The sequence below is a fragment of the Hippichthys cyanospilos genome, chromosome 16 (genome assembly GCF_059441005.1).
Source record: "Hippichthys cyanospilos isolate Australia breed blue-spotted pipefish chromosome 16, RoL_Hcya_1.0, whole genome shotgun sequence".
Lineage (NCBI taxonomy): Eukaryota > Metazoa > Chordata > Actinopteri > Syngnathiformes > Syngnathidae > Hippichthys > Hippichthys cyanospilos.
The window spans coordinates 14,981,730-14,999,274 of NC_142384.1; the positions used below are offsets into that span (position 1 = coordinate 14,981,730).

The 17,545-nt window shown below is 40.2% G+C and overlaps 4 protein-coding genes, 1 long non-coding RNA gene and 1 other non-coding gene across 8 annotated transcripts; 2 read left to right on the forward strand and 4 right to left on the reverse strand.

Annotated features, from left to right (window-relative positions):
- Positions 1–82: 82 nt before the first annotated feature.
- On the reverse strand, positions 83–5,467 carry wbp2nl (WBP2 N-terminal like). 2 transcript variants are annotated; one of them, XM_088437446.1, is made up of 9 exons: positions 5,301–5,467; positions 4,290–4,398; positions 4,042–4,180; positions 3,726–3,818; positions 3,436–3,636; positions 2,549–2,662; positions 1,838–2,059; positions 1,105–1,187; positions 83–1,025 (listed from the first exon to the last, which is right to left on the reverse strand). In XM_088437446.1, exons 1-9 carry the CDS (start codon positions 5,357–5,359, stop codon positions 969–971), a joined length of 1,077 nt encoding a protein of 358 aa, XP_088293572.1. In that variant the 5' UTR covers positions 5,360–5,467; the 3' UTR covers positions 83–968. The 2 variants fall into 2 exon arrangements, with proteins under 2 accessions (XP_088293572.1, XP_088293573.1); XM_088437447.1 differs by lacking the exon at positions 1,838–2,059.
- A 785-nt stretch (positions 5,468–6,252) lies between these two features.
- Positions 6,253–9,848, forward strand: LOC148410820 (zona pellucida sperm-binding protein 4-like). Its single transcript, XM_088437445.1, has 12 exons — positions 6,253–6,436; positions 6,524–6,648; positions 6,804–6,924; positions 7,408–7,542; positions 7,623–7,795; positions 7,988–8,067; positions 8,143–8,276; positions 8,356–8,539; positions 8,765–8,903; positions 8,970–9,039; positions 9,496–9,621; positions 9,697–9,848. The coding sequence occupies exons 1-12, from the start codon at positions 6,253–6,255 to the stop codon at positions 9,846–9,848; spliced, it is 1,623 nt and encodes a 540-aa protein (XP_088293571.1).
- Positions 6,575–8,767, reverse strand: LOC148410821 (uncharacterized). The gene is made up of 3 exons (XR_015868216.1): positions 8,327–8,767; positions 7,614–7,755; positions 6,575–6,914 (listed from the first exon to the last, which is right to left on the reverse strand). It is a non-coding gene; the product is annotated as an uncharacterized LOC148410821 (long non-coding RNA).
- A 249-nt stretch (positions 9,849–10,097) lies between the features above and the next one.
- rrp7a (ribosomal RNA processing 7 homolog A) lies at positions 10,098–12,014 on the reverse strand. The gene is made up of 7 exons (XM_088437386.1): positions 11,892–12,014; positions 11,538–11,680; positions 11,316–11,441; positions 11,122–11,245; positions 10,926–11,023; positions 10,665–10,854; positions 10,098–10,558 (listed from the first exon to the last, which is right to left on the reverse strand). Exons 1-7 carry the CDS (start codon positions 11,953–11,955, stop codon positions 10,473–10,475), a joined length of 831 nt encoding a protein of 276 aa, XP_088293512.1. The 5' UTR covers positions 11,956–12,014; the 3' UTR covers positions 10,098–10,472.
- A 583-nt stretch (positions 12,015–12,597) lies between these two features.
- poldip3 (polymerase (DNA-directed), delta interacting protein 3) lies at positions 12,598–16,945 on the reverse strand. Of its 2 annotated transcripts, XM_088435982.1 has the most exons (11): positions 16,851–16,928; positions 16,031–16,131; positions 15,460–15,711; positions 15,275–15,381; positions 15,136–15,180; positions 14,936–15,013; positions 14,634–14,849; positions 14,465–14,542; positions 14,154–14,283; positions 13,919–13,985; positions 12,598–13,494 (listed from the first exon to the last, which is right to left on the reverse strand). In XM_088435982.1, the coding sequence occupies exons 1-11, from the start codon at positions 16,916–16,918 to the stop codon at positions 13,284–13,286; spliced, it is 1,353 nt and encodes a 450-aa protein (XP_088292108.1). In that variant the 5' UTR covers positions 16,919–16,928; the 3' UTR covers positions 12,598–13,283. The 2 variants fall into 2 exon arrangements, with proteins under 2 accessions (XP_088292108.1, XP_088292107.1); XM_088435981.1 differs by having other exon boundaries at positions 15,275–15,711; positions 16,851–16,945.
- A 439-nt stretch (positions 16,946–17,384) lies between these two features.
- Positions 17,385–17,538, forward strand: LOC148410824 (U12 minor spliceosomal RNA). Its single transcript, XR_015868276.1, has one exon. It is a non-coding gene; the product is annotated as a U12 minor spliceosomal RNA (small nuclear RNA).
- Positions 17,539–17,545: the final 7 nt, after the last annotated feature.

Genomic DNA, 17,545 nt, shown 5'->3' on the forward strand with positions numbered 1-17,545 from the left:
GAGCACACGACCATTTATCTGCAAGACGCATTAAGAAAAGAAAAGTGTATGAATAAAAAAAATAACTACTGAGGCTCGGGAATTACTACAACCAATAAATGACAAATTTATTAGATTTCAGTTTAACAAAATTCAGCCAAGCATTATTATTTTTATAGACACTATGTTTTTAAAGCAAACTCTGATCCACGCCAAGAAAATCCATTAAGGGTGTGCAAAGACCTGTAAATAGGTGTTAATGCTTAACAAGAACGAAAATGTTAGCCCTCTGGCGTTTTGACAGGAGGCAAAACGCTGCTGTTCTTTAAATGATGAAACCTGGTAACCGCATACTGGCCTAATTACAAGGAAGGTTTCAACTTGCCTTTGCATACATGAATGCAGAAGAGGATAAGAAAACGGGGTGACTCAGGTGAACCCTGCTGTTCCACTGTAACTAATATACTGGGAATATTGCACACTTTTTGAAGACGTATATATGAATGAATACAGGAAAAAAAAAATGACTGTTGCCGCTAGACAACGGGATCGTCGGTAAAACATGCTATTAATAGAAAAAAATATAATTACGACATACGACCGAGAGTGTACGACTAAGATCTATTGAACCAATTCTTTCTGTTATGTTGTATATGAATAACAAACACTCTATTTATTGGTATGGGGAAAAAACACACTGTAAATAATACCACTAAAGAACATCAATGATAATCTTGGTTGTTAAAAGCTACAAGAATGAAATCCAAGAAAGTGTGTGGTAAAAAAAAAATAATAATAATACATTCATCTTCCCACTGCCTCCTTTCACCTCCGAACAAACAGTATAATGAGCAAAAAAGCCGCAGAGGACATTTTGACTTTGAAAGTTGCAAGTTGCAAGAGACTGAACTTGTAGTTACGCCGTTACCGTATACCGCAATCAGGGATCCATCAGAACATAAGGTGGAAGTGTCCCAGGTGCCTGAGCCTTAGTTGTTTTTCTTTTCAGGAGGGTTTTGGTAAGGTGCATATGGAGGAGGTCGCTCCTTTATGGGAATACAAACAAATATATACATTATGGTATTCAAAGTCCCAGGACACTTCCACATTGGAAAAGTATCTTACCGTGGCCAGGTAAACAGTGTGTGGATTGCTGGGATTGTAGTACGCATTGCCTGCTGCTTCAGTAGCCTTGGCATTACCTGGGCCTGGAAAAAACAAATCATTAAAGTAAAACAAGGCTACGCTTTAATAAACTGTTGTTTTTGTACTCAGGCCAAAGCAATTTAAGTTTCACTTTGGCAGGAGCTTTGAACAAAGACAAAACTTTGCTGCCATCTTGGGGTATATTGCTGTCAGGTAACTATTTAGAGGTGAGTTGATGAGCTTCATTGAGACAGGAATAATACTTCACTACCATCTTGTGGCATCTATATATATACTGAACTTTTTTAACCTTTTCAAGAGAGGCCTTAATTGTCGCTTTTCTCTAATGGCTGTAAGGGTCGGTTCAGATCCCAGACAAATAGCAGGGGAAAATTGTCAGGTAGCACAGAGAAGGTCCCTAACGAATCTGTATCTGAGTAGCCTTATATGCTGTTCCTCAGTGTTGCTACTCCCTATGAGTTAAATTAGCATTCTTTTACGTTTCACATTATCGTAACATCTATGCTAATTTCCACTAACAATAAAATAACAATAAACTATAAAATAATTGTTTCAGAAATTAATATGTTGTTTCAAGCAAAGTCAACAATCAAAATGAGAGTTTATCTGTCAAAAGTCCCCTGTGTTACAGTGCGAGGCTTCACTTTTGGATAAACCGGAGATGCAATTTTCTGCCTCTGTATGTTCTAACCTTGTGGTAGAAGCCTTGGTCCTTGTCTGTCCTCATACTGTCTTGCATGTCTAGCTCTTGCCTGGGAGCTCCCAGGGCTGCTGCTTTTTGGACTGGAGTCTGTCTCGTCTATACTGACTTCTTCCACTTTTAGGGCTGGGGTCTGCCTGGGCCTGATTTGGGCCTCTTTATGCAAATAAAAAAGCTCGATATGGTTCTCTTTATTTTCATTGCCATTTTTCCCTATACAAAAAAAAGACAGCCAGGTTAGACCTTACTATTGTTTTAAGCCAAATCTCAAACTTGTGATCCATTCTTGTGTTTAATCTTTGTTCAACTACCAGCCTTCTTACAAGTAAGAAGTGGGTATACGCAATGCTTGCCCTCAATAAAGTGGGTTTACGCCGTATACAACCGTAAACCCTCTACTACATCACTGAGTATGAGGCACAACAACTGGCCATTCCCAGAAAGGAAATCTAAAAATCTGGCATTGCACCCTGAGGATTCAGTCCTCCATGTGAAATGAGATACCCAACATGTGATATCTCTGCAGATCCCAAAGTCTGAGGAATTACAGCACATGCGAGATCATGAGGTCCTTTTTTTTTTGAGGTGGCGTGATTTGAAGTGATTCACTTTGGGCCAGATGGATGAGATCTGACGGGTGCAATGACGCAGACATGGAAGAGGAAAACTCAAGAGGGAGAGGCGGAGTGGGGGAGTTCTGACCTGGAGGTGGTGGAGCTGTCCAGTTCTGGGGGGGTGCAGGCCAGTTTTGAGGGGGTCCTGGATATGGGGGAGGTGGCGCCATGTAGCCAGCCCCTGTTGGATACGGGTACATTCCTGAAACCCATGTGGAAATGATTAAATCACATTATCAACAGATCATTTCACAGTTAGCATTTTTTGTTGTTGTTAGTTTTTGTTTTTTTTTAAATGCACTCCATTTTAATATGAGTTTAGAGTGTTTTTTTTTTTTTTTTAAATCAAGTTTGAGTTTCGGGCATAGCCAGATTGTCAACACATGAGCTCACAGACCTTGAAGTGCCTAAAGGCCATGCAGCTGTTGTAAACCCGGTAGAGCCGAAATAAATACATTTCAAACCAACCCAAAATGTTTAAGTGAAATAAATTCCCTTAAAAGAAACTGAAAGGCCACTTTCACTCTGAGCCTTTGTTTTGCTGCTCAGTTTTGTTATAGTTACAGGTTGAGAACATACAAATGTGTGTGTGTGTATATTTAAGACAAAGCCTTTCCCCTGGGGTCATCCGCAACCTTCCCTGACATCGCCTACCATTTGAGAAGGACTGCTTTAGCTTGATATACAGAAAACCACCAAGCACAGAGAACCACACCCAATAATAAAGTGTCAATTGGACAGAGCAGCCACCTTCTGTGGGCATCCCCTGCAGTGCCGTATATAATTATCAAGTACCGCCGTCAAGTCACAATGACCATTTTAACATATGACAAAATAGCATTTCACTCATTGGAAAATTGTGAAGCCCCCTTTAAACCTGTTTCTTATATTCACGCTCATTTGATTTCCTTTGTTTTCATTACCATTAACACCCTTGTTGCGGGTCTTTTGTGTATGAGCAATTTCAAAATGCACCTGGGGCAGCAGCTGGATAAGGGAAACCCATGTTGCCGACAGCAGGAGGGGGAGGTGGGTAGAATCCATTCTGTTCTGGAGCGGGTGCATAAGGATAGCCTTGGGGAGCAGGTGGAGACGGCCCGTAGCCGTTCATCATTCCAGGAGAAGGGTAGCCGTGATGTGACATATCACCATTAGGTGGAGGGGCTCCACGAGAGGCTGGAAGACAGTGTGGTAACACGTGCTATGACTTCTACCGACATGATGTGCTAACAGAACACTGCAATAACGGAAAGACATGGAGCAACCATTTGTGGCCAGTTTGAAGAGATGCTGGCCAAGCTCTATGGCTCCTCCGCTGGGGAATGACATCTTGAAATGGGCCTGGCCCTCCCAGCCACCTGGTGAGAGATGGCATATTTTAGTAGTGTTTACAGCAACTGATACATAAATGTAAAACACAGTCCCACATAATAACTTTCAAGTATTTTTCCCCCCACCGAGTGGAACCCATCCATCCATTTTCTATATCTTCAGCCAAACACTCTTGAAACATTTTATATATGATTTAGTTTAATTATTTTACTTCTGAAAAACGCTGAAAAGTAAAAACAGGAAACCTACCACCCGGCTCAGCTGACACTGTCCCTTTAATGTAGTTGGCAGCAAACACGGGTTGCTCGATGCTGCAGCCCTTCATCAGATAATAGGGGAACATGGCAGAACCCAGGCAATCCTTTGTATTACTCGACACAAACACCATCTAAGCCAGCCAAATAACAACAAAAAAAGAGAGTTAGGTCAACCTCACAATGAAAAAAAACACAGCAAATGTACCAACAAATGACTCATATATGAAAAGCGGGCAATACCCTGTATGGTGTGAGGTACACGGTGCCCTTCTTGGTCCCCTTAAGTAGGTCTGTTTTACAGGCGACATCGCTGAATGACAACTCCACGTTCTTACATTCCCTTAACACACTAATGAGAAACGTAAAATGAGTGTTAAAAAGGCATAAATATACAGTGAATTCACAGAATCACTTTTCTCTGGAAAACTCACCTGCTTGACACTATCCATGTAAAAAAATATATGTATAATTTGCATATTGATTCGTGGTCACAGGTTGCCTCCACATATGGCAATCCACACGAGAGGTTCGTGGACTAAAGTTTTGTTTAGTGAAACAAGTGAGAGTTGTATTGAAAAGACTCACGGGTTTTAAGTTTGCAGTCACAAGCAAAAATTCACACACACACAATTGTTTCGTATTCACAAGGAAAATATTCATACTCAAGAAAATGTTTCATATTCACACAATTTAGACTCGTTCTCAAAAACTTTAACTACTACCGATACGTATGGTTAACACTAGTCTTTTTTCTTTTACATCGATTTCAATTCCATATTCCATCAGTTCAATTGATTACGGGACACTGAATACAAAATATAACTTGTTATTAAACAAACATATTTGATTACGCGTCACTTCAAATGAAAAATATCAAACAATTTATATCTCATGTGTATGATACCTGCCACCTTAAATTCGTTTGTACTTTTTGGTAAAGTGTTCGACAAGCGAATGTTAACGTGATAATGTCAACATACTGGTTTCCCGTTTTGAAACTTAGCTTAGCTGCCAACATTTTACCGCAAACGCGTCAGCGTACATTTGAGTTAAGGCGAGTATACGCACTTTAAAAATCCACTAATAAAATTAAAACAAAAACAAAAAACATCACGTGAACACTGCCAGCAGCACAGCTACGTTAGCTAAATTGTGCTAAAGCTAAACTAGGCCATTTCTTTTATGGGAAATTTAAAAGAGCCAACAGGAGGCTCATATTCAAATTGGTAGAAATAAAAGTAAACTTCTTACCATTCTCCGTTGTTAATCAACACTCCGCCGTTTTGAGAGTGATTTCTGTTCAACGCCATGGCTGTGAAGCTGTTCTCTCGATCCTGTTGGAGTTTGTTTGTGCTCCGCTGACAAGAGACGCCACAGACGTCACGCGTGTTACGTCATGGCACCAGCTGGACAGTCGTAACTTCCCGTAAAAACACAAAAAAAGCAGAAATTAAATATAAAACGAATACAATTGACATTGTTTTTAAAAGGTAAAAACTTCCCAGGTCGATCGTCGATAAGGCAAAAATATGAAATATTTTCGTTCGTTTTAATTTTACATGTAATTATTTCAAATATTAACAATAGTTTATTAACTGCAAATAATATTTAAATATATATATAATATTTTGTATAAAAATAAAAAAAATGTAATCAAAGTTAACGTGGTCATGTTACTAATAGTTTTACTATTAGTAACAGTATTTATTCTATTTTACTATTTAACAATTGTTTCCAATACTTTTTGTGTTTCAAGTAAAATTGTACACTTTATATCTAATATTTAGTGATTAATGATAAGGTATCCCAATCTCAAAATCTTACATTATAATATACACTTATGTAACATTATTTATTATTTTGTATATTATTATTATTATTATGGTTGCAATATGCATCATGAATGTATTGTGGGAAGACTAAAAAAAAAAAGTGGCTGTTTTGTTTGTGGTTGACTAACATAATTGTATGCAGATCAGTTACTTTTAAAGACTTACTGTTTCTGCGTTCAACTGGGTGGCGTCATCGCATTTGGGCCATTAATCATTTGATGAAAAGATGTTTTGTGTGTCGGCTCCAGCAGGCTCCCAACCAATTAAAGCTAATTGGGCTGCCACGTGACACCTTCCTGCTTCACCTGGAGAGCCACCTTGTTAAAAGCGGGCAACGCTAAAGGGAGACAAAACATAGAAGCTACAGAGAGATGAATAGTAACTTTGTAACATTTTATTTGATTTCCATTGTTTTGAACAGCAACTTTTCAGTTTCCGAAAAGGGCCCAACGCCATCCAAGAGTCAAAGTCTTGCCTTGCCCAGTGTCAGCTGCTCAAAAAAGGGAATAAAAGCTATATTTGGCGCAGAGGTCCTCAGTAATATCCGTGTAAAAGGTGAGACTACCAAGGAGCTGTTGCATAGACAACTGTTAAAAAATCAAAACGGTTCTAATGTTTTGCTTTTTCTTTTGCTTATCCCAGACAAAACAGGTGCCTCGTTTGCAGTGCATCAACTTGAGAACTTGTGCGGAGTCAAAATGGGGAGACACAACAACCACAGCCTTGTTTTCTTCAGCACGTATGACGGTTGCTACGCTCAAGTGAAGGTAAAACAATGTTGCACGATGTAATGCAGTTAATTTTCTATTACATCATACATTATCTGTATTAAACTACTTTTCATGATATTCTTAAAAAAATGAAATGTCTTGAAGCTCACTTTTGAATATCAGTCACGGTGTCTGATATTTTGAACCCTCAGGGCAGTAAAGTGGTCATCCCGCTCCAAATCCAGTTGACAGGAGATGATCGACGGTTCAATGTAAATATCAGCTGTCCCCTGACAAGGAGACCAAGGGATAGGACATCACTCCTGCCAAAAAGTGAGTGGCGATGAGTCGACTGTGAAGTTAACATGAACTGCTGCACTCTAAAGGTACTGTTCCAAAATACAAATAATTCAATCCCAAATATTGTAGATATTTTATTCAAAAAGATTCCAGACTTCAAGGGCAGTCAATCGTCGGCCAGCCCTTCCCAAATTATAAGATTTAGCCATTTTACGACAAAATGATTCTACGTATGGAATTAAACAAAAAGCAAAAGCTAAATTTTACAGTCTTCACTTCAATCATCCAAACCAAGTAGTTGAGACTAAATGATGTAACTATACACCACAATGTCGTGTGTGTGTGTGTGTGCGTCCTCCCCCATTGATGTGAATGAGCATTCACATCAAAACATCTGGCTAAAAGTACTTTTCGAGATTCATGTGGAAGAAAATTACCTGAAAATGTATCAAAATACTGTACAGGGGTTAAAAAAAAAGATTATCTTTGTGATTCAAGGAGTTAAATCTGTTCCAGAATTCCATGGAAAATGTGGTATCCACAAAGACCTTCAAGTGAAATGTGGGCAGCAAAGAATTTCTCCAAATTCCTGTCTCAATCAAGGATGCTGCTACAATTCCACAGATTCCACATGCTACTACAGACTCAATTGTAAGCTTTTGGAAATGATTGCATTTAAGATTTGTGTGTGTGTAACGACGTGCATTTTTGCATATTGGCACCTCTTCTAGCTTGCTCCCTGGATGGACACTTTGTGTTTGCTGTCAAAACCAGCGAGGCGGACCAGCCTATGCGCCCGAGGAGCCTCGCAATCAAGAATTGGCCACGTTGCATCCCCGTGATCACCACCGCAGACACCGCCATCTTTAAGATTCATGTCACAGATTGTGGGGTTAAAACAAAGGTCGTGCACATTCCTTGATTACAAACCTGTCAATCTCGCACCAAATTTAATTCCATTATCGGCTGCTGCGAGAAGACTTTTTCAAGACACCTCGGTGGCAGCGGGTTCATTCCGTTATGCTCCATGTTTATATTCCTTTACCATCGGTAAATACTGGGTTTAATTTAGCTTAGTGACTTCACCTGTCATCAGGTCCACGGAGATGTTGTGGTCTATGAGTTAGAAGTGGAGGAGCTGCCTGATCCGGAGAGAACAAACCACTCTTCATTTAAGTAATTATGTCATAGCCTCAGTGTTCGCCTGCGTCTTTACTCAGTGATGACCAATTTCATTTTTTGTTTCCCTAGTCTACAGGTTGACTGTGAATATGAAGCGTCAGCTGCAAGGCAGGCGGTAAATTTCAGTTCCCTGAACATAATGACCAACCCGCCACCCGTGGTTGCTCTGGGAACCATCAGAGTGCAGATGAGAATTGCCACAAGTAATTCAACGCCGAGAGCGTATCACGGTTAGCTTATAAGCGCAACAAACCGTTTTGGATGATTTTATCCTCCGCCTAGATGCGTCGTTCACATGTTTTTTTGCTGAGGACCAGCTTCCGTTGACGTTGCCGCTGCGTGAGACTGTCTTCGTGGAAATCTCCATGGCCCAACCATCGCCAGATCCCACGCTTTCCCTGCACGTAAGGGATTGCTTCGCCTACCCAGCATCCCGACAGTCTGTGTGGACGCTTCTCTATGATGGGTAAAAAAAATGAGAATTATTAACCAAATTGATGCTGGGGGAAAAAAATGAATTTGAAATTAGAATAAAAATTGTTTGAAATAAGTGCTTAATTCCTACTCCTCAAAAAAAAAAAAAGTGGGTCTAAAGAGCCTGTGATGTCGTTTTCAATTGACAGGAAGAGGAAACTGCTATTCTTAGAGGTAACTGTGTTTAGTATCCTTCTAATTTTCTCCCCCTGGACAGATGTCCTAACCACTTGGATGAGTCAAGAAGTTCTATTCCTGTGGACAACAATGGCAAAACATATTCCCATTCCCAAGTAAGGAGATTTGATGTCAAGACGTTTGCCTTCATCAATAAAGGCCGCCCAAGTGTGGAAGAAGTAAGCTGAGAAAATACAGGAGTATTTTTGTAAAGTAAAATCAAATTTACCAGCATAATTTCTCAGATTTACTTCTATTGCTGGGTGGAAATCTGCACAGAAGATGTGGACTGTGCACAAAGCTGTGCCATCATTTGTAAGTACGGCATATTGTATCGTGTGCTATGCGGTAGGGACGGCTGTAGTCAGTGGCAGGCTTATAAAACCTAATCTACCATGTTGCAGTTATAGAAACAATATATAATGTGCATTGTACATCATCTGGAGCAGTTCAAAATCGAAATTTAGCTACACGCAAGCATAGTTTAAAATAAAGGCATCATACTCACCACAGACGCTGATTGTGGGTTTACAGGCGTGTTTGCTGTAATACGTTTTGCTCAAACCAAATAGAAGACATGCTAACGTCATTAAGCGTCTGTTTGTTAACCCTGCGAGGATGTCAAAGAAAATCATTGGAAATACAAATTCTCCAAAGAAATGACAGAAGAATTTATACTTTAATTCCCAGTACAGGTTATGACTTTGGTTGTCTTTTTCTGTTACATCGCATTACGCTCGAGTTCCTATTACGTTCCTATCCCCCACATAGCGTCCGAAAGTGAGAGACACAGAAGAGAGGCTTCGTCTGAATCACGCGACACCCAGCTGGTCTCTTTAGGCCCTTTTTTGCTGCATCGGAATAGCACAAAAGTTGAGGCTGATCAGCAGAACGCCAGTAAGTCCAGCTCAAATCTTGACTATTCACCTGGATATGGATCATTGGTGGTTAATAACGCTCTGCCATCAGCAGTGTACAAGGACATATTTGTTCTCTCTGGCATCGGGATGACTGCAACACTTCTGCTGCTACTGGTGGTGATACCGTGTCTAAGCAACAGGAAGTGTCACCAGCCAGAGGCAACACAAGCTTCGAGCGCTCAAACTGAAGATACAATATCATAATAAATCTCAAATCAATATGCTGTTGTTTGATGTCTTTTCATGCGAATGTTGCTCCAGTTTGGGCATGCCTTTGTCACTGAAAGTGTTCCTGTGGCCAGGGGTCAGCGGTCATTTTTTTAAAAACTGAGATGCAGATATTACCTTGCTTACCAAGACCTACCACAAACTGACTGACGTTGCTGTCAGGTATAGCAAGATGTAAAGTGACTTTTTTTTCTTTTAATACTAATACCAATGGTCATGTACAGCTCATAGTGAGGAAACTTATTTATTCGATTGTGGAATATAGTCTGCTCGGGAAGTGAACAGAATAAGAATTTCATTGTGTAGCATTGTTATGCATATGACAATAAAACTCTTGAATCTTGATTAAATATCAAACTTTCCTTTATGGCATGAACATAAGACAGATACTATGAAGCATGAAAAGGGATGGAAGTACTATTTTCACAACGTTGCTTTATAGTTTCTGTGGGCAATGTTGAAAATACAAAACCTACCACCGATTTGATTAATTTCTTAATTTAAATTGGTGTGCAGGAACAGAATGATGATAAAGCAAAATCTATGTTGTCAACTAATAAACAATGCAGTGAATTGAGTTAATCTACAATGGTTATTACTTTAATATGGCCTGAACTTTCTTTGAGCCCGTAGGAGTGCTATTCTCTGTTTGTCCTCCTCAAACTTCTTCCTGAGTTCAGCAATATCTGGGGGGAAAAAAAAAGAATAAAATACTGGATCTCATTTGTGCGGAGCACTATGATCCTAAATTTCCCATGGGCGGGCATAATTAAATAAGATGAGCCAACTCACGTTCTTTCTGCGTGTTTTTGTGCTGCCAAGAGTAGAAGTTCAAGAGTTCCTTCCTCTTCTTCTTCCTCATCTCCTTCTGCAAGGTCCTTTGGTTGGCGGCCTCGCTGTGCTGGCGCCCCCTGCTGACTTTCACCCAGCCCTCCTCATCCTCTTTTTGTTGCTCCTCCTCCTGCTTCAGACGCTGCTCTTCCTAGTACAAAGGAAAACAAAGACATTAGATCCACGCACTGTGCTCGGGATGTGCAACATAGTAGTACTTACTTTTTCTTTCATTTCGTCAAAGTTCTTCATGAACTCATCGACAGCCTTTTGCAGCGTGTCCGGATTAACAAAGGAGTCTTTGTACTGTTGAATCCATTCTACCGAGCAATGCGCACATCATACAAACAGAATTTAAAGTAAATAATTTAAGGCACTACAGAATACTCAGAGGAGTTGATGTTGAAACTTGACTCACTTTGCACACCGGTCTGAACTGGATGCTGTGTCGAGCAGACCACTAAAGGCTTGTTGTAAGGGTGCGATTTAGCTGCTTTAATACTGGAAGGCCTATGGAACACAATGTATCCCACTTTGAAACACTAAATGAAAGAATACAGAGGAGAAATGCATGAGATGAAGGTAAACGCAACAACAACAACGTTTGTCTACCTGCTTTTCGGCTGGTTTAAAGAACCTGGACAGTTTCGGCCCAGGATTTTTGAATAAGCCCGGGTGGTCACTCAACTCCACAGACTTTATAGAGCCAAACTGTGAGAACAAATCCTTGATGACTATCTAAATCGGACACACAATTTAAGGGGGGTGAAATGAGGCCCAAATTCGTTCACAAAGAAACCCAGATTTTAGTTCTTAACCGAGTGGCGATTGTACCTCAGGGCAGTATGGCGGAATGTTGAGGACGAACAACGTCCTGTCGAGTGGTCGGTGGGAGCTACCTTCGACCCGAACTTTGTGCTCCTTCACGTACAATTGATGTTCGGTTTCCGAATCGGAGTTAAACTTCAAGGGCAACGCTGCAACAAAATAATAACAATGATGAATTTGAAAGAAACACATCAGGCATAAAAAACGCAATTCGAAAGGAGGCTCCACCACCACGGGCGAGTCCAGCCAGATCGAAGACAAAAATGAGACATTAAGTATGCCTGTTGAACGACGACTATATTTCACTTCGTTAGCCATTAACGAAATACGAGTTAAACTGTACAAATATTGCCCATATACCTGTAAATCCACCAGGAATAACACGAGCCTTGTTGATGGCATGGCTGCGCTTGGAAGGAGCCATCTTGTTGTGACCTTTTACACCGGAAGTAAAACAAAACTAATCACGTAAACAAATCGTGACTGTTATGGACTGTACCATCATTCGCGCAAAGTAGGAGCAATTATATGGAAAAAAAGACATTAATAAAAACAATAAAATAAAACAGTAAATTCTGAATGCTGCTGGATTTAGATTACAAGATAATTGTAATAGATTACGGAGATATTTGTGATAATTTTTCTGCAAAAACAATGCTTGTTTTTGGGTTCTCATGCAATAACCATGACACTGTGCAACGCAGCCATGCACAGATAGATGTGTCCTCTGATAGCAGAGTGGGAAAGTTCTGTTCATGTGTTGCTTTGCTTTTTTTTCGTGCTCCACCACCCAAATTATTTTGTCATCAGTCCGATCATTTGAAGTTGAACACTCAATACAATCTCAAGAGTAGGTGTACATAGCACTATCATATGGAGCACATTCTTTACATTTAAACCAAGAGTTTTGATAACCTTTTTTTTTCCCTTAGCTTGCAAAGTTGAGCATTTCCTTTCTTAGCACTATTAAGGGTATACAAGTGACCTAGTCTACAAAGACCAGCTTGAAGCGGTAAACAATATCCTAGGATACTAGAGAAAGGAAAAACAAGTTTTGGACAATCTCTACAAAGCTACAATTTTTTAATGACATTTTAAGGACACAATCTGACCTCTATAATTTTTCTAACCGACAAATCAAAAAAAAAAAAAAGTCATTTATAGTATAAAATATGAGTAACATATACCATAAGGAACAAGAAATTAAAGCTAGTCAATCATCAAAAGGATGAATGTCCCACAATTAAAAAAAAAAAAAAAAAAACATAACTGAGTGAAATTGGTTTACAAAGAAGTAAACTTTGGACTTGGACCATAGCCGTTGTGATTTTATTTAACAGTCTCAAAGACCCCTTATCATGTATACAGTAAGGAAGCCAACCGATCCGTCCCATGTAATAAAATAGTTTGGATTACTGGGTCTATTTTCTTTTGTACCTCTATGAACTGAGCAAACAGACAGCTCAAAAACAAAAGCGTTAGACATCAAAATTGAACACATCAGAAATCATCACAACTGCCATTTACAGTATAACATTGTTTTGGGGGAAAAAACATGTTTCAACTGGTCCATCTTGGGAGAACATGGGACACACAGTGGACTGATCAATTAACAGGATGCTGATGCCTTAACTGAGTAAATTTGAACGTAGAATGGGTGAAATCATTTTTCTATGGGATGTGTGCCTGCTGTGGAGATGAAAACCACTGAGGATGTAAAAATACGTTCAAAGAACATGTACGAGCAACAAGCTATATTTTGATGCGGAAGGCAGTGGCCTGTGAGCTGGGGGGCTCTGTGGTGGAGGACTGCGCGGTGGACTTAAAGAGCGCTTTCAAGATCGTCTGGGGGTCGACCTCAGGGGTTGGCTGGGAGGTTCGCTGGCTTGCGGAACGTGACAGGGAGGGAGGGAGGCCATCTTTCTTGGCCCCGCTGCCTGCGCCCGGGTTATCGCTTAGGCGCCTGAAAGAACAAGGTAGATCGTTTCATGTCGCTATTCCCAACTTACTCACGGTCTTACTTACATTTGCAATATAATAGTAACTAACACTAAACATTCTAAGTTTCCATAGTGAATGCTTAAAACACTGCAACGCCAATCTTAAATGTCCAATTATAAAAGTATCACTTTTATTTATTTTTGTTATAAAGATACACGTTTAGCCTATGTTAAAAAAAACTGCTAGGATACAATCAGAAACAAATATAATGAATAGCAATATAAGAGGGAAAAACAAAAAACAATGAGATTATATTTTGAAAAGCTATCAAACCAGTCCTAGTCAGGAGGGGTGAAATTGAATCACTTCAGATATGATCACAAATTAGAGTGTAAGTAATGGAACCAATTAAAGCATGAAGTCCATTACTGATTAAAATCACTTACAAGAGAATGGGCTGATCAGAAGTGATGACACTGCCTTGGAGGTGAATGTTACACTTCATGGGCTGACCTGTATGTAAAAAAAGGACAAAACCAGCACCAATGTAAACCTTTTCTTTCCTCAATATAGCAAATGTATAGCACACTGCATACACATTCATTAGAATGCAAGAAGATCTTCAAGCATTGGCGCGGAGATCAATTTGATGGATTTTGTTTCTTATGAGCACTTCCTCACCATCCAGGCAGCGGTTGTTGTACTTTCTATACGCGCTCACAGCATCCTCTTTGCGGACAAACACCACTTCAGCTACGCCCACCTTCACCAGGCGCGCTCGCTTCAAGGCACCGCACACGCAGAACAGCTCCTGTGGACAAAGTACACAATGAGTCACCACAAGTAGAGCAATGTTTAATACTCTCGCTGCATATTAAACATAAGGCTTAGATAGTTTAAAATGTATGTCCATATCCTCAATTCTGGCTTTTGACTTTTTACACGCACATTACGAGACACATGGTTGAAAATAACCTCTATGATTTACTCACCACTATGTCTTCCTCAGTGACACGGGGATGCAAGTTATTCACTGTAATTTTTGTTCCTTCCAAGGGGCTGAAAACAGGCTTTAAAAAAAAAAAGAGAGAGAGATAACATAAAACATACTGCTAGCACAAAAAGTACTTTGCCTCCACACGACACCTTCAGGTTGTTTACCTGAGGGGGCGGAGGCGCTGGGCTGTGTTGAGCCGAGCTCTGCTGGAGAGTTCTGGAAACAGGCTTCAATGCTGCAGCAGGAGGGCGAGGGGCTGCTGCGCTTGTGGTGGGCCGGGTGGGTGCAACGGGGACAGGACGAGGAGCGGAATACGCATCATTTTTAACTACCTTAGTTATTGGGGCGGACATGGAATATGCAGAGCCTACTGGACCGTCCTGTTATATGATTAGAAAGGAAAAGTTTAAACGTGTGAGATGAAACAAAAAAAATATGTCTGATTTGATGTAACACCAACTCTTACCCGTGATTGTAGCAAATTGTTAGAAGTAGTGATTTTCAATTGTTTACTTGGAGGACAGTCAGGATCATTTGTGACGGGCTGCGGGAGAAAATGTATAGATATTTACAGATATTTTTTACATCACACAAACACAAAAAAAATCTCACTACTGAAAACCAAAAGTTTAAAGGTTGAGCACTGGAAGATTTTGTTTTTTTAACCTGGGAGTGAAGACGCATTCCACCAAGAACCCCAACTGGACGTTGCTGTAAAATGAGGTGGGTCAATTAGTTTATGTCCGCTGATGAGAATATTCAGAACAACATATGTAATACAATGAATAAAGCATTTTCTCTTCACCTGGATGGTCTTGGTTATTTTTAGAGGCAAAAGTGTCGAGGCCTGGAGTTGCGGGCCACTACTGATGCTCCTCTTAAGGCTCAGCCTATCACGAGCATCTGTCATTCCTTTGTTAAGATGATTAATTGTGCTATCCCTCCCAATCAGTCCTTGTACATTGGAGGCAAACAACCTCGAGTTCACACCTGCAAAACTGTTGTTAGGTTGGATCTTTATTGGTGGCACAAGTGTTTTGCTGTGCATTTGGTGTGCCACTGTGGTCTTTTGGATGGTCTGTACAGGCACAGTGAACACATTCTGCTGCTGTTTGCGTGAATTGATCATCTGACGAGCATCCTGGACTCCTCCTGCTGCTGCTGCTGCTCCACCCCTGCCACGAATTTTAAAGCGAGCATCTTTCTGAACTAGCTTTTCTCTGGCATCTTTCAATGGAAAACCTGACAAGATGGGGAAAAAATGGGTTGTCATATGAATATATGAAGAAGGGGATACCTACAGGGAGCAGTTTTGAAAATGTGGATGAGAAAGTCAAGATGATGGCATTACAATCTCAGAAAAAATCTTTCAAGTAAATTATGGTTCCAGGGTGATAAAATCAAATGCAAAAACTAGAAATAAAGCTTGTAGTTTTCTTAAATTAATATAAACCTCATTTATGCATCACCATACTAATTCAAACTTTTTATTGAGTGATAAAGAACCCAAGACATGACAATACTTATCATAGATAAATGAAAACTCATGTAACACACTTACCCATTCCTCCTCCAAGTCGTTGCCGAGCATCAGTCATGCCAATCCTTTGACGGGCATCAAAACTCTTGCCAACCCCACCTGCACCCCGTCCAAACATGGTTCTGTCATAAAGAATTATACACAATAGGTTAGGATACCAGCAATATCAAGATAAGAATGCCGCATTTGTCTTTCGATTGTGTATCAAACCAAAGCTAACCGGAGTATTAACTACTGTATGACCACGTTGCGTGGTCTAATAAAAGTGCTTAAACCTTGGGAGGTCATCGTATTAATTTAACTTTATATACACAGTGAAATAGTACGGTTATTATCCGTGCAACTCTGTACTGACAGACAAAGCGGTGAAAAACAATGTATTGCTAGTCATAAGTAAGATGTTGCATTGGCCTAGGAAACGTGAATTATATTGCAATTAGAAATCATGCTTTACATAGTAATTGGCTACGTAGCTGCTAAAATTAGCCAGTCCGCTAAATAGCGGGCGTATAACAAAATTCACGCAATCGAAATCTATAATAAAAAGTGTTAAATTCAACAGATCCCACTACCAAGGCGTATCACCGATTGGATTAAAGAAAAATTAACTTAATCCCTAATTATATAAATACACAATTTGAATGCGAAGGGCCTAAAATCAAGCTAATGCTAAGACGCGACAGGCGCTTGCTATCGTCCCTGGAGGAAGATCCCACTATTTCACGATTAGCCAGAACCTCCCAAATACGCCTCAGTCCACTTTTCAAAGTTTTAGTTGGGTAGAAAAGTCCGAAACTATGGATCGCCATCCTAGCATATCGCAATTTAGCAATTTTCTTACCGTTTAACGGGTACCTTGACGTTTATTCCGCGTTGCCGTATCACTTCATCCAGAGATACGTCGGCCATTTTGCAAACGTACAATAAACAGCGCATGCGCAAAGGATGATTGTACGGGCGCCTTGTTGGTTCAAAAAATAATTTAAGGTTCTTCGTCCCGATTTATCTATAAAGCTTAATGTATATCATTTATTAGTCTAATTAATCTAAACATTTGGTGTCATATCCCAAACTATATGAGACCCATTTAAATATAATCCTACAATCGATTGTTCTTGATTCGTGGCATTGTCCTGCTTCCCATGAGCCTTTGCGCACGCCCCGAGTGAATATTTCATAAACAAACAACACCTACAGTTATACTAACTGTAATCGTGCAGTTCTTGAACACAGTTAACAATATCGATGTTTCGCATTTAATATCGATGCCATTCACATGGCATGCTCATACAGTACGTCATATTGCCCATTATTGTAACTCTGACTGAGCACAACAGTCCCGTGCATCTATACAGGCTCGCAACTTAACATCGATATGCCTTAAACTGATGAGTAAGGAAAATAACGACGCGGGGTGACGCCCGTGTCCTCGTAAATATTGCGAGAAGAATTTTTGGAAGGGGAAAGGTCCGCCCGCTGAAGTGACTTGCCTACTTTGCGAGATGCTTTGCAGGACTTGGATCTTCCCTGTCCCCA